The sequence below is a fragment of the Myotis nattereri genome (genome assembly GCF_964212035.1).
Source record: "Myotis nattereri genome assembly, chromosome: 16".
In the NCBI taxonomy this organism is placed as follows: Eukaryota; Metazoa; Chordata; class Mammalia; order Chiroptera; family Vespertilionidae; genus Myotis; species Myotis nattereri.
Window position 1 is genome coordinate 30,888,720 of NC_138091.1, and position 13,312 is coordinate 30,902,031.

Below are 13,312 nucleotides of genomic sequence, written 5' to 3' on the forward strand. Positions count from 1 at the left end.
CCATGGATCTCATTGGAGACATGAGGCTGGCAGCAACTGGGCCTCTGAAGACTGGTATGCATTCAACAAACATTTATGCTAGGCTTGGAAAGAGAGAAAGCCCCACTAGTAATAATATGAACCATATAAATGATAATGCCTTTCATTTAAAAAACCAATGGGATCATGAGAAAGAATACTTTTAGGTAAGAGACATATAGGATGAACTATTAGGAAGGACATAAAGAAGTAAATGGATCCGACTGTGGAGCTTTTTCTGTGGTTACTTGTAGTGCTTTATGTACTTCTCAAAACCTGAATATTTAGACATCCCTGCTTCCTGTCTGTATCTGTATGTCACTCTAGCATATGGCAGGCAAAACTAAAACAGTATACAGTATATACAGATGGGCACTTATTATTTGTGGGGTGGCAGAATCTGACAATAAGTAATTGAATACAACCTTCCAATTCCAACTTTGCTTTTAATCTTCTAGGAGTCGTGGGTCAGGAAGGCTTTACTACTGTCCAAAAAAATAAAAAATAAAAAAAATAAAAATAAAAATAAAAAGCCGTTTGCCCTTAATTTAAATCATTGTTTTTCTAGAGAAATTTAATTTGGGGGGGAAATGTTTTTCTAATTAACTAGAAGACCATGTGCTATGCAAACAATAAAGATTTTTGTTTGAATGTAATGCATGCCCCTGATCCTAGGACTACCAAGGGAATTTAAAATAAAATATGCAAGCAGCTCTGACCTCCTATTTTGCCAGAGCTAAACAGAATTCTCAGATCCAGAGTTTTCACGTCAGTTCCCAATTTAAAACCCACAAGTGTTGAGCGGGCTCATGCTTCAGCAAGGCACATCTTCTCATCTCTAGAAATGACTGTATTTGGGTTTCTGGGCACGTCCCTCTCTTCCTCTTTCTTCCTCTTGTGCTATGGTTGGCCTGGAAGGTTAGAAACTGCACAATTAGATGGATCAGGGGAAGATTTCATAATGCTCTGGTGCTGGGCTAGACAGTCTAGCCAAATTCCGTTCATTAGCTAAGGCGCCAGGCTGAGTGTGGCCAGTAAGAATGCTGTTTTGGTTCCATAGAAATGTTGATAGGAAATAGGAAATAAACTTTTATTTTGGGGGTTCCTGAGAGACAGTTTGGGCAAGTGAAGAGTCTGGGATGCTGGGAATCTGGAGGCCAGTAGTTAATCTCCATCTCAACCACTTACTGGGCAGCTCAAGCAACTTCTACTCTCTTTTGACTACGTTTTTTCTGACACTGTTTTCTTACTCTTTATGTACCAGCATCAGAGTTCTGTCTACTTTAGACTTTAAATATTTGAAAGTCCAGAATCAAGCATTCAATTTACCCAGCATTTACTGAGCCACCTGTGGTGCTATAATAAGTGCTTTGGATACTGGTATTAATTTGACATGGTCTTGCCCTCAAAGAGTATATAGACTACAGAGGAGACAGATGTCTTAAAAATTAAATAAAAAACAATAACGCAAGTGCAATATAAGACATTAAAATTGCTAAGACAGAAAATATAAGACAGAAAAATTGGCAAAGGAGCTTCCCTTGGAAGCCCAGGAGAAGCTATCGAATGGAAATGTCCTTGAACCAGGTCTGTTTGAATGAAGAGGAAGATGATTTGGGGACAGAGGATAGCGTACAAAAAAAGAAAACGGCATAAGCAATGGGTCTGAGGTCCAGTGACTGGTGAGGCTGGAGTGGGGGGTGTGGGTGGGGCCTAGGCAAAAGGAGAGAGGATAACTTTTACTGTGTACTCTTCCCAGTGTGCAAACAGGATAAAACAACTCTGGGCTTTGAGGCATTGGAGACTTTAGGGAGAACCTGGACAATAACAGGTTTGGGGTTTATTTTTTAATGAGATGAAATTAACTGGACATTGTTGCAATGTTATTTCTTTACACCTTTAGGATACATAGTTATCACATCTCAAAAAACTGGCCTGAAACTTAAAAGTGTTCCAGAGAGAGCAGGGTGTATTAATCACACAGTCTACAACAGGAGACTTATTATTTACCTGTGCGTTAGACTAAGTTCTCAGCTTGTACATCCTAACACTTCTAGTTCTGAGTTCTCTGCCTTTCTCATTGAGTCTGTGGCATTTCCCCTCACATTATAGGCTTTAGGTGACAAGCCCAGATCTTCAGTTCTTTTTCATCTTATGCTTTTTAACACGTTAAGCACCATGTCAGTCACCGGTGACTGACACTATACTTTCTGTTTGGACCTCATCAGTCTCTGGCCACCAACAAATCAGTGAAATCGAGTATCACAGGCTAAATGGAAAGGAAGACAAAACAGGCTTGGCGCTTAATGCGTTAACTTTGATTTACATTGCTGCCATCAGGAAAATGGTCATGTTCAGCTAGAACTCTCCTGCCCAAATGATTCTACATTTCTAAAGCTTAGATAAAAATGAAGTATTTGTTAAAATAACAGTGTCACATTTAAAATATCCAGTTATTTGATTTAAATATAGTACATCACAGTTTGAGCCAGAGCCAAATTTTAAGAAATACTAACACCTAGGTTTTGTCTGTACCTTTCTTGCTCATGTTCAACTGCTATGAGCCATTGCATGATTAAACCCTGCTTCTATTTCCCAGACCTAAATAGAAACAGTTGCCTGATCTTTATCTTAAAATTATAAGTCTTATATAGCTTTAAACTTCATATACATGGCTCCAGCCCTTCAGGGATTTAGAACAGGCTTATATGTGATTTTCTCATGGCCTTAATATTAAGTCTTTAAATGACCTACACATAACTTTCCAGAGAGACCATGCTAACTTGCCTTCCTAGAATTCCTAGTTGGCTCTCAAAGTGGCTCCTGCTTACTCTGTTCCCTCTTCCTTCTTAAATTATCAGGAGCTCCTTTTTACATGTCAGAAGAGTCCACGAACCCAGGAAAGTACATAGAAGAAAACGACTATTGGTCATCCCAGAATAGGTTGGCCATTCCAACATGGATAATTTTTTTCCTTCCAAGTGACTCTTCTCTTTTCCTAGTCCCTTCCCCCTTTGAAACCTATATGTGTTATAAGATCTAATTAGACTTAAATGCTTAAAACATTCTATTAACTGTACAAGCAGGACCACACGCACATTCTGACAAACCGGCTTCTATGTTTTTATTCTGATTTTCAAGAAGCCAGGCCCTCTTTTCCACCTGTAACATGCTCTGTAAAACATATTCAATAGCACATAAATAGTTCTTATTCAAAAATAAATTGTGTTTCTTCAGAAATTTTAAAGATTGTATCTTTGAGCAACTTCTCATTAATCACTTGCCAAATAATCTGGTATCATTCCCCCTAATCCCTAACTCTTCTTTGGGATGCTACCCTGAATCCTTAGCTTGGAATCAGAAGCTCTTAATTATCAGCCTTGAACTTGGAGCTCCACCACATCAGTCAATCAAGCATGTTCAATGGCAATCAAGGATATTTTTGTTTCTAGAATTTTCTTTGTTCTTTCTAGATGTCTTTATACATTTGCTACTAATTTTCATTCTGTTTTGTTTGTGATAACTCCTTCAATGATTTCTTTTTTTCCTTTAGTTAAAATATTATCCAAGATTATTCTCTAATTACAAACCCACTCCAATTTGACTTTCAGAGACAACTTCTTCAAGAGCTAGTAGCTCCTAATAAGCAGAATAAAACATTTTGAAAACAATTATACACATATATATAACGTATATAAAAACATATATATGTGTGTTTTAGAATACATATTTATAAGGAGGTAGAGAGTTATAACGCTCAATTTGAAAGTTAACATAACTGTATAATCATCTGATTTTAACTGGGTTTTACAATATGCCTGAAAGCTTCAAAGGGCAAGAGACTAGAGAAGAAGAAAATACCTCCATGTTGGAAAAAAGCAGTCTATTCCAGGTGTGTGTGTGTGTGTAAAATATTTAGTAGGCACCATCTATGTACTGCATACACAGATCCACATACCAGAGAGGAAAAGAAGTGGCACTTCCTATTCTCAAGTTTCTCACGATCTAATAAGAAAAAGAGACACAATAAAGCATAATGTGTTTAATAAACCTTGTTTTTATATGAATAAAGAACTCTACGAGCACAAAAACAGGTGTTTAATTAATTATTGCACAGGAATTAAGAGTTGGCTTTGCCAGGTCTTAAACGATTAGTTGGGTTTCACAAAGCCAAAGTTGGAAGATGAGCAAAAGACACAGAGGCAGGAAAATGCACACAATAGTCAGATAACAGGACTTACATAACTAGGAATTTGCTTTGGGAAATGGAAGAAGATGAAGACAGGAGAGTAAGGTTGGAACCAGATTATGAAAGTCCTTGAATGCCTTGGTAAAAATTCATTTTATTTTGAAAGCACTATGAAAGATTTTAAGTGGAGGAATGAAATAAATAGGTCTGCATTTCAAAACTATAATTCAGGTTATATAGTAAGAGGATTGTATATGAGGATGAAAAGATGAACAGAAAAATAAATTAGGAGAGCTAATCAGTTGATCTATCAGGCTTATAAAAAAATCAACTGCAGAGCTGATGATCATGATTATAAAGGCCTGTTGCACAGTAATTTCAGTGTGAGGGGAAGAGGGAAAACGTAGAACCTACTGGGTTTAGTAATTTACTCATTGTAAGGAATAAGGGGGAAAAGAGGAGGTAAGGACGCTCTCAGATTTGAGATTGGGGGACTGGGTATGTGTCAGTACCATGAGCTAAAATTGAGGAAACAAGAGAAGAAACATATCTTGGCAAGTACTTAAGAGATACTCAAGTGGAGTGAAGACTTACAGGAGAAAATTAAAGCTCCAGAAAGAGGTTATACTACCTAGAATTACAGTTTCAAGAGGCACAGCTGGAGCCATAACAGTGACTAAGGTCATTACCTGTGGCAAGTATGAGGAGTAAATAGAAGAGCCAAACCCCCAAGGAATAGCACATCAAAGGAAGAAGAAAAGGGGAACCCTGGGAGAGCCTGGAATGTGGAAATCAGGAGGGAGAAGCAGAAGAAAGTGTGCAACTAAAACCAATCGGAAAGAAGGTTGTAAAAAAATAAGGGAGGCCATTGTGGCAAAATTTCCTAAGAAGAGGTTTTGTGGATGGTCAGAACACTAGTAATTTTAGGAGAGCAATTTTGAGAGAGTGGAGAAAGCAAGGCAGACTCCCAGGAGAATAATGAAAAGAGGTAGAGGGGCTGTAACTAAAGCAGAGAGATCTGTGACTCTGGGGAAGCAACAGAATTTAGGAATAGCTTGGCTTAATTTTGAAGTATTTAAGTGTCACAGAGAATGTAATTTAAATCTTACAGTCTATAGCTTGTCATCATGAGGTTTAGAAACACGCAGGCCTTGTCTCCCATGTGACTCAATCGCCTGCTTCATTTAGGATTGCCTTAAATCCTGCCATATGCAAACTGTCCCTTAAGACACTTTTTACCAATGATACAAAATTCATCTTTCCTGATCATGGTTTTTCAACCAGTGGTCTCACAGGAAAATGGAGTATTAGAATTTGGGTGTTAGATGTAACCTTGAATGAACACCCACTTTGAGGATGCCAGGTGTGAGGGGAGCACTGCAGAGGTCAGCCACAAATCCCAAATCCTGGGAGATAACGTCAGGAAGTAGAAGGAAAGCAGGGAATGGCGTATGAGACACTCAGAAAAGAGAATGATTCCAGGGGAAGGTGTCAGGTTTTATGGGAGGAAATGAAAGGAGGCTTCTTTATTTCGAATATGAGAATGTCACTGGGACCCTGAAATAGCATTTTCAGAAGAACAGTGAGGCAGAAACCAGACTTGGTAATAAATAGAATGCAGTGTCATAATGAAGCCTTCTCACATATAATAAAATATGTCATCTTCTATATACAGTGAACTTGTACATGTAATGTGCCTGAGAAAATGTGTGTCTATACACGCACACACACAAGTATTTAAGGTATATTAGTCATTGTTGAATAATTACTTTTTTTGCTCGTGTTTTAAAAAATATAATTGTGAACTTGGAAACTGACTTATGTTGAGGAGAATGTTAGATGTGTCAATATAGGAAAAAGAGGGTAAACTTACTATTTTTGAGAGAGATTCTGTGCTAGAGTGTCTTTATTTCTTAATGACAATTTCATCCATTCTCTTTTCCTCTCCCTCTGCCTCTTTCTGCCTCCCTCTCCCTCCTTCTCTCCCTCCCAGTGGAATGGAGTATGTCTAAAGACTTCTGTCCTTTGGCTGGAGAAATCATCATGGAGGACCTACAGACCCTGAGATGCACAATTACAGGGCTTAAAACGGTAAATGCCAAATCTTCCCCCTTAAACTTCCCATTCCCCTGCCCCCGATGTTTGTGCGGGGATTTTGGTAGCAAATGCCTTACTCTGGAAGCAACAGGCAACACCCAGTCCTCTGGCAACAACTGCCATTCGTTAAGCGTGATATGTCTGGTATCCATAATCTGAACCCCACAATGGAGTAAGCAGACAGCATGAACCACTTTGTAAGCTGCCATGTTCTACGGAGATCAGAAAAAGACTGGCCTCACACAAGCCTTGAAAGCTGCTGCTTTCTGGATCTCAGTCTAATCTTTAGGGGGGATCAAAGGCTCCGAGAGATCCAATTTTGACTCCCTGTCTGATGGTAAAAATAACAGCCTCATCTATCCCTCACCCCCACAGCCTGGTTGAGATCAGTCATCAATTGGAGTCACACAATTTCCTGAGAAAAATCCTTTTCCCTTGATTTAAAAAAAAAAAAAAAAAAAATCTGTCTAAATCTGCTCTCTCAAAAAAGAAGCTATATATGGTGGCGCTACATTTCTCAGTAACCTGAACCAATTTAAACTGTGAATGAAAAACTGGAACAAACTGTGCTTATTTGTTCAACCAATCTAAACTTAAATGTTAATTATTTATAGAACTATAAACCATATAAGCATACAAAATGCAAAATATAAAAACACCTAGCAAATCAGTTCAGACAGAAACAAACCCTATATTTCCTCTAATAATTAAAATGCAACAAAACTGGATCACCAAAATCTTTTTTTATAATGGGGAAAAAAGCATTTTTAAGTAAACTTAAATCCAACCTGTAAATTTTTTTGACGGGGGGAGAGCAGAACAATTTAAATAATACCTTAGGACTTTCACGAGGTAGAGGGAGAATTTTGTTATTATTGTTGTTTTTCTAAAAAGTTAGTCAATTAAAACAGTTCTATATAAAGTACAATCCTAAAACCCAGCATTAAGAAGGTGCACCAGGGTACGTCTCTTTGAATATGAACCAGCTCATTCTAACAGAATGCTTGGTGGTTGGGTCACCACCACAGAATCCTGACTTTTAGTTCTAATCACACGTCTACACCAGAAGCCAAAACTGTGGATTACCAGAAAAAACAAACACGAGTGGGTGGCCCCCAGAGATGCTATCGGCAGACAGCAGACGAATGATTCCCAACCCTATAGCTCACATGATGGAAGAGGGCCATAGAGAACCCTAGAGAATTTCCATTGCTTGAAAAGAAAAAGTGTTATGGTGATAAAAATGGAAAGCTCTCCACGGAGAATTTCTCTAATATTTGAACTAATTTTTACAGGAATTAAGTTTTTCCACTTGGTCATCCAATGTGAACAATGCAGACAGTATCCTAATCACATAAAAGAGTAGAAGTAGATTTACACTTCTATAGTCTCCATAACCTTGAGGTACAGAGAAACCCATTTTTATAGAAACCCATTTTTAATGTTAAAAAATTTTTAACTTTACATTAGAGTAAGCCCAATATTATTAAACCCCTAGCAAAGGCTCTTCAGAGATTGCTTTTTCTTTTTTTTTCTTTTTTTAACTACAAACACCATTTTACAATTTTTGCAATCAATGGTTTATCAAATGCTGGCTTCTAAAATGCCCCTTTGAGTTCACCGGGAAAAAAACAAACTCCTCAAAGCAAAAACATAAAGCCATACAAAACATTTTAAAAGATTATAAGCAAACAAAAATAACTCCTTAACTCATAATACCAGAAGACATTAAAGAATATATCATTGTTTTAATAACAGTTTTAAAGTGGAAGTAATATCAAATAATTAACTTTTTTGAAGTTTTGATAGGTGAGTTGAGAATATTTATTGTAGCATTGTTTATTGTGGTGTAACTTGTGGAAGTAACCCAAACTTGCACCAGTGAGGGATTAGTTAAATAAATGGCTGTATTTGCCCCACAGAGAAGTACGACGCAGCCACTAAAAGAATGAAGCAGAACTTTAATGACTAATCTGAAAAGATATTCATTAAAACTTGTTACTTTTATAAAGCAAGTTGATCAGCTAAAATGGTGATGGTGGTTGTCTCTGGGGGAGGGGAAGATGAGAAAGGTGAGGATGAAAAAGTACTCTTTTTTGGTAAACCTTATAAAACTGTGTATTTTAAAAATTGGTGTTTATGTGTTTTGGAGGGGCCAGAAAAAGTAATTTATGATATTGTATTTCTTGGGATAGAAGATAGCATAAAGAAAGCAAAAGGACACCCCCAAAATATGTATTATCATACGTAAACATAATAGTCAAGAAAAGCTAGAAAGCTAAAGTATGGGTGGTGGAGTAGTTTACTCTCAAGGGATAAAGGAGTTCAGCAGACAAGAAAATCTACTTCTAGGGTAACAGTGACTAAATAAAATTCCTGATGCATTCTTCTATTTTGATACTTTGCAGGGCCAACAGTACTTTGTTCAAGTCTCAGCTTATAACATGAAAGGATGGGGACCTGCTCAGACCACGACGCCAACATGTGCCTCTCCTTCTAGTAGGTGGTGGTTGTGAACTCCCTCAAGCCTGGCAACAGGCTCCAACTCCCACTCTATCCTCAGGATGTCATTGCCATTCATTCCCTCTCTCCACTGCAGGAGACTAACTCAGGGCAGCATCTGGGCCATATAATGAATGATTTATCTGCAGAAATGCTTCCCCTGGAAGCAACTCAGTGGAATGAAAGGAGATATGTAACCAGCAAGACTAAATTTGGTGCCCATTAACTGTATAGCCTTCAAAGGTTACTGAAACTCTCAAGAGTCTCAATTCAACATCTATAGAATGGGTCTGATCACAGCCTTACCCAGGTCTTTTGTGGGGATATAGTGAAACGGCTCCGTGGCACTGGCTGGCCCAAAATACATAGAGTCCATTTTAGCTCTTATCACCCCTTTTGTGACAGGAACCTAGCAAATCTTACATTCCGTCAGAAGAAAAACTTTCTTACAAACAGGCACTCTGCCACAAATATAACTGATAATATCTGTTGTGGTGGCTGAAAAACCCAGCAAAGCCTCCTCTAATTATTTGAAGTTTAATAATTTATGCCCTGGTATATCTGGTAACTCTTCGTTAACCAGAAAAAAACAATCTCCAAACATATCATATAATGTATTTTTTTGCATAATGAGCCTATTGCTGGTGTTGGAGTTTTTTGGATCTTCACGAATGTGATAGTTAAAAATGGTATAATATGCTTCCTGTGAGTACAAACTGCTACTTCCTTTTTGGAACACAATTTGCCATCTATATCAACTACCATAAGAACATTCATTTCTTTCTAACCCATAATTACACATCTAGGAATTTAACCTAAGAAAACAGAGGCAGACAAACAATTATGGACAAAGATGTGCAGTGCAGCAACATATTGCTACAGTGAAATATCATGTGTGGTGAGAGAACAAGTATTCTGTATTAACTTAATGGTTAAATAAAGTATCATATAGTATCTATACTACAGAACAAAATGGTGTTTTACAAAGCATTCATTGTGTTGAAGAAATTCTTACAGTATAAGCTTTGTGTAAAAAAATGCAAGATTTTTATACAACATTTAAACTGTGAGTTTGACTATAATTAGATAGGTGTGTCTAAATAGAACTCTCCAAATTTAATAGTGGATATCTGAGTTATGAGTTTTATTTTTTATATTTATATACTTTTTGAGTATTATGATAACTCTTTACCCAGGACCAATCACAAATCGGTGGTATACTATGGGGTTTCCCATTCAGTATCTCAATCCTCACAACTATCAGTCATCACTGTTCCATCTTGTGGATAAGCAGCATCTGAGCTAACATCTATAAGACTCATTATATGCTGTGTGTTAATCTAGGAATTTATCATGGGTTAACTCTTTTAATCTTTATAACAAACCTACTGAGGTGAATTTTATTCTTAGACCCATTTTACTGATGAGAGAACTATTAACATAGAGAGGTACATACACACACAGAGCCCCACATCACCAAACTAGCAACCACTGAAGTCAGGTCCAACTCCTCCATCTCCTCTAATAATAAGGAAATAGGGATTCAGAGAGGATGTTGCCTTACTCAAGCTTACAACTCTGGTATGTGGCTAAGCCAGGATCCAAGCCCAAACAGCTCAAGACCCGCTACCTAAACCAGGAGTAACTAGTGTCCCACTATCAGGCAGATAAGCCAACTAAGAACCAGCCAACCATTCCTGACTCCCATCTCTGGTGGATTCAGACAGCTAATCCAGATCATACAGAGCCTTAGATCACTGATACCAGAGACTCTATAAGGCTCCTGAATCCCCTAGCACTTAATGATTTAAGTATTCCAGTCTTATTTGGACATCTTTCTTATTCAAGACTTGTCAGAAATACAAACTGGGAATATTGAAAGATTAAGATAATAAGGGAACCAATCTCTTTCCAAGAAGAAAAGGAAATGGGTACATATTATTGGAAATGGAGGGATAGAAGAAACAGAAAAGAAAAAAAAAAAAGCTAGCCTCAGCTCACTTGAAGGTAGGGCAGTGGGAAACCCACTCCAAATGCACACCCCATGCAAATTCGGATCTGCATGTGGATGCATTTACATATACACATCACATGTCTGGTTCTATAAACAAATTTTATTCAGACACTCTTCCTTACAGCTCATGTGAAGAGCTCTCTCCAAAATGACAAGAACAGTTGTCCAAGACTGGAAGATTCACTTACTTCTTGCTAATTAACATAGCAAAATGGCAGTGCTTTCAAAAACAGCACAATGAATTAGTAGGGGTATCTGGCAAAGAGCTAAAATGCAAACATGTCATTACAGTTGCTGCAGACATGCCATATCACTTGGAAAGAACAATATAAAAACACTCTGGTTCTATTTACAAACAGAGTATGACATTGTGATGTAACATGTATCATTATTCAAATATTTACCAGAAGACAATGTATTCTAACATGACAGAGTAATTGGAAATTGGGTAATATGTTCCAGTAAGCTATAAAACTTTTTTTATATTTTTACAAAAGGCCTTAATGTGTTTTTATAGACTTATGTTATATGGTAGGGTACATAATAAGAGAAAAGGACCCAGACAGGCTTGTCTGAGTTACGATCAGGAAAGCCCTGATATCGCCAGCGAATGTAAGCTCTGCATTGTGTTGCAACTGAAGTGTCTCATTACCAGAACAGTGAACTGTATTATGTGGCACAATCTGCTCTTTTCTTACCACACCAAGTTTATTCCTGTCAGGTTCCTGATTTCTTAATATATTTTCAATTTTCTCCCTCATCCCTAAAGTCTCCTATTTTATGTAGTCGTCAGAACCTTCCAAACATCTATGAGAAAAACTCATTCTTTCCAAAAACCTTGGCATCATGTCCGGCATTCACTCAGGCTGCAATTTAGCATTAGCAATTTTCTAATGTATCATAAAGTCATCAGCTCAAGCTCGCCTCTGATGTAATAGGACTCGGCTGAAACAGCCAGGTCCATTTCATCTCCCCTTGCATTGACAGCAGTATTAACACTCATTAGAATGTATTAGCATGTTCAGGGCCAGGCAGTAATTCAGCCACCCAGGAGTCCTACTGAAGCAAACTATGTTGCTCATCTTATCATAAGGATTTCAGATACATTTATCCAGCTAGGGGAACAAACTCATAATGACCTTTGGAAATCCACAAAAATAATGTTTATTCTCACTGTGCCCAGACAACAGGGACACTACAAAAAGTACTTGGAGTTAATGTCCTCAAACATTTCCAAATTTCCCAATAACAGCCCTTTCCTAGTCCATCCTATCTGAACACCTTCACACAGCTACTCACAATGCCTCACCAAGATTTAATGAGTGTCTCCTATGTGCTCAAAGATAATAAGGGAAACAACCTCTTTCATTACTTCTTTGAAATCTCAGATAACCTAAAAAGACACTCAGAAATTCACTTTACAGAGGAGAAACCTGAGACAAAGAGAAATTAAGTCACAGTTCCTGCCCACAAGGAACAGAGTCTACAGAAGGCACCTATGCCAATTCCCTGTCTCCAGAGTTGACCACAACTAACCCACACCACACAGATGCCAACCAAGCTCTGACCCTCCTTCCCAAAAGAAAAAACAAACATGTCCATGGTATAAGGAAATGAGCATATCAGGGAGAGTCTTATGACTATGTGACAGTCCTGGCCATGCCACCAACCAGTTGAGTAATGTAGAACTGGAATGGGTTTCTGTTGGCCTCGGTCTTGTGAGAGCTAAAATGGAGAAGGGTACATGGGAGAGGGTGGGAAAGAGGAAGGATTAGGATATATCTGGGGCCTCCTTCTTCATAGGGGATCATCTGATACGGTAAGAATGTTTACATACTTGCTACTCAGGGAGTTAACTCCCCGCCAATAAATACCCTTCTTTTTAAGTTATTACTTACACAATGCCTTCTATGTAACATCGTGCTAGATACCTCTTAGACCTCTCATTTAATCCTCACAAAATAATTCAAGGAAGACACTATGCTCCTTTCTCACGTTACAGAGTAGAGACCCTGTGAGTGTAAGTAACTTTCTTCAGTTATAGTCACTAAGCTAGGAATTAGAAGGGCCAGGGTTCACACCCAAGTTTACCTGTCTCCAGGACCTGTGTCTGTCTAAATGTGCTGTACTACTTGGCCTTGGATGGACCAGTGTAGAAGACTTTTACCTAACTTTAACTGTCATGGCACCTAAACAAGGGAGATTCCATATTTTAAAATAAAACTAGGGGGAGGGAATTTGAAAATCATTCCACTAGAATTTAAGCCTCCAATATACTTATGAACAAACTGACTTTTCTAGGAGAAAAAAAAAAAAGTCTAGCGTTTTTAGAAAAAGCATTTTAACTAAGAAGCACCTTCAATTGTTTGTTTCTGAAAGGTTCAGAAAGTAAAACTGGGGGAAGGAAAACAGAGAAGAAGGGATGGACTATGAAATGACTGACTGACCTGCTTAAAAAAAAAAAAAAATCCAGAGTTGGAGACAGCAGAATT

At 37.9% G+C, this 13,312-nt stretch overlaps 1 protein-coding gene across 1 annotated transcript in view; it reads left to right on the forward strand.

The window, feature by feature from the left end:
- ANKFN1 (ankyrin repeat and fibronectin type III domain containing 1) overlaps nucleotides 1–13,312 on the forward strand; it is a 482,658-nt gene that overhangs the window by 402,943 nt on the left and 66,403 nt on the right. The window contains exons 10-11 of the mRNA XM_081109618.1: nucleotides 6,201–6,298; nucleotides 8,713–8,803. Of these exons, the coding sequence (XP_080965744.1) occupies nucleotides 6,201–6,298; nucleotides 8,713–8,803 (189 nt within the window). The remainder of the gene's footprint in view (nucleotides 1–6,200; nucleotides 6,299–8,712; nucleotides 8,804–13,312) is intronic.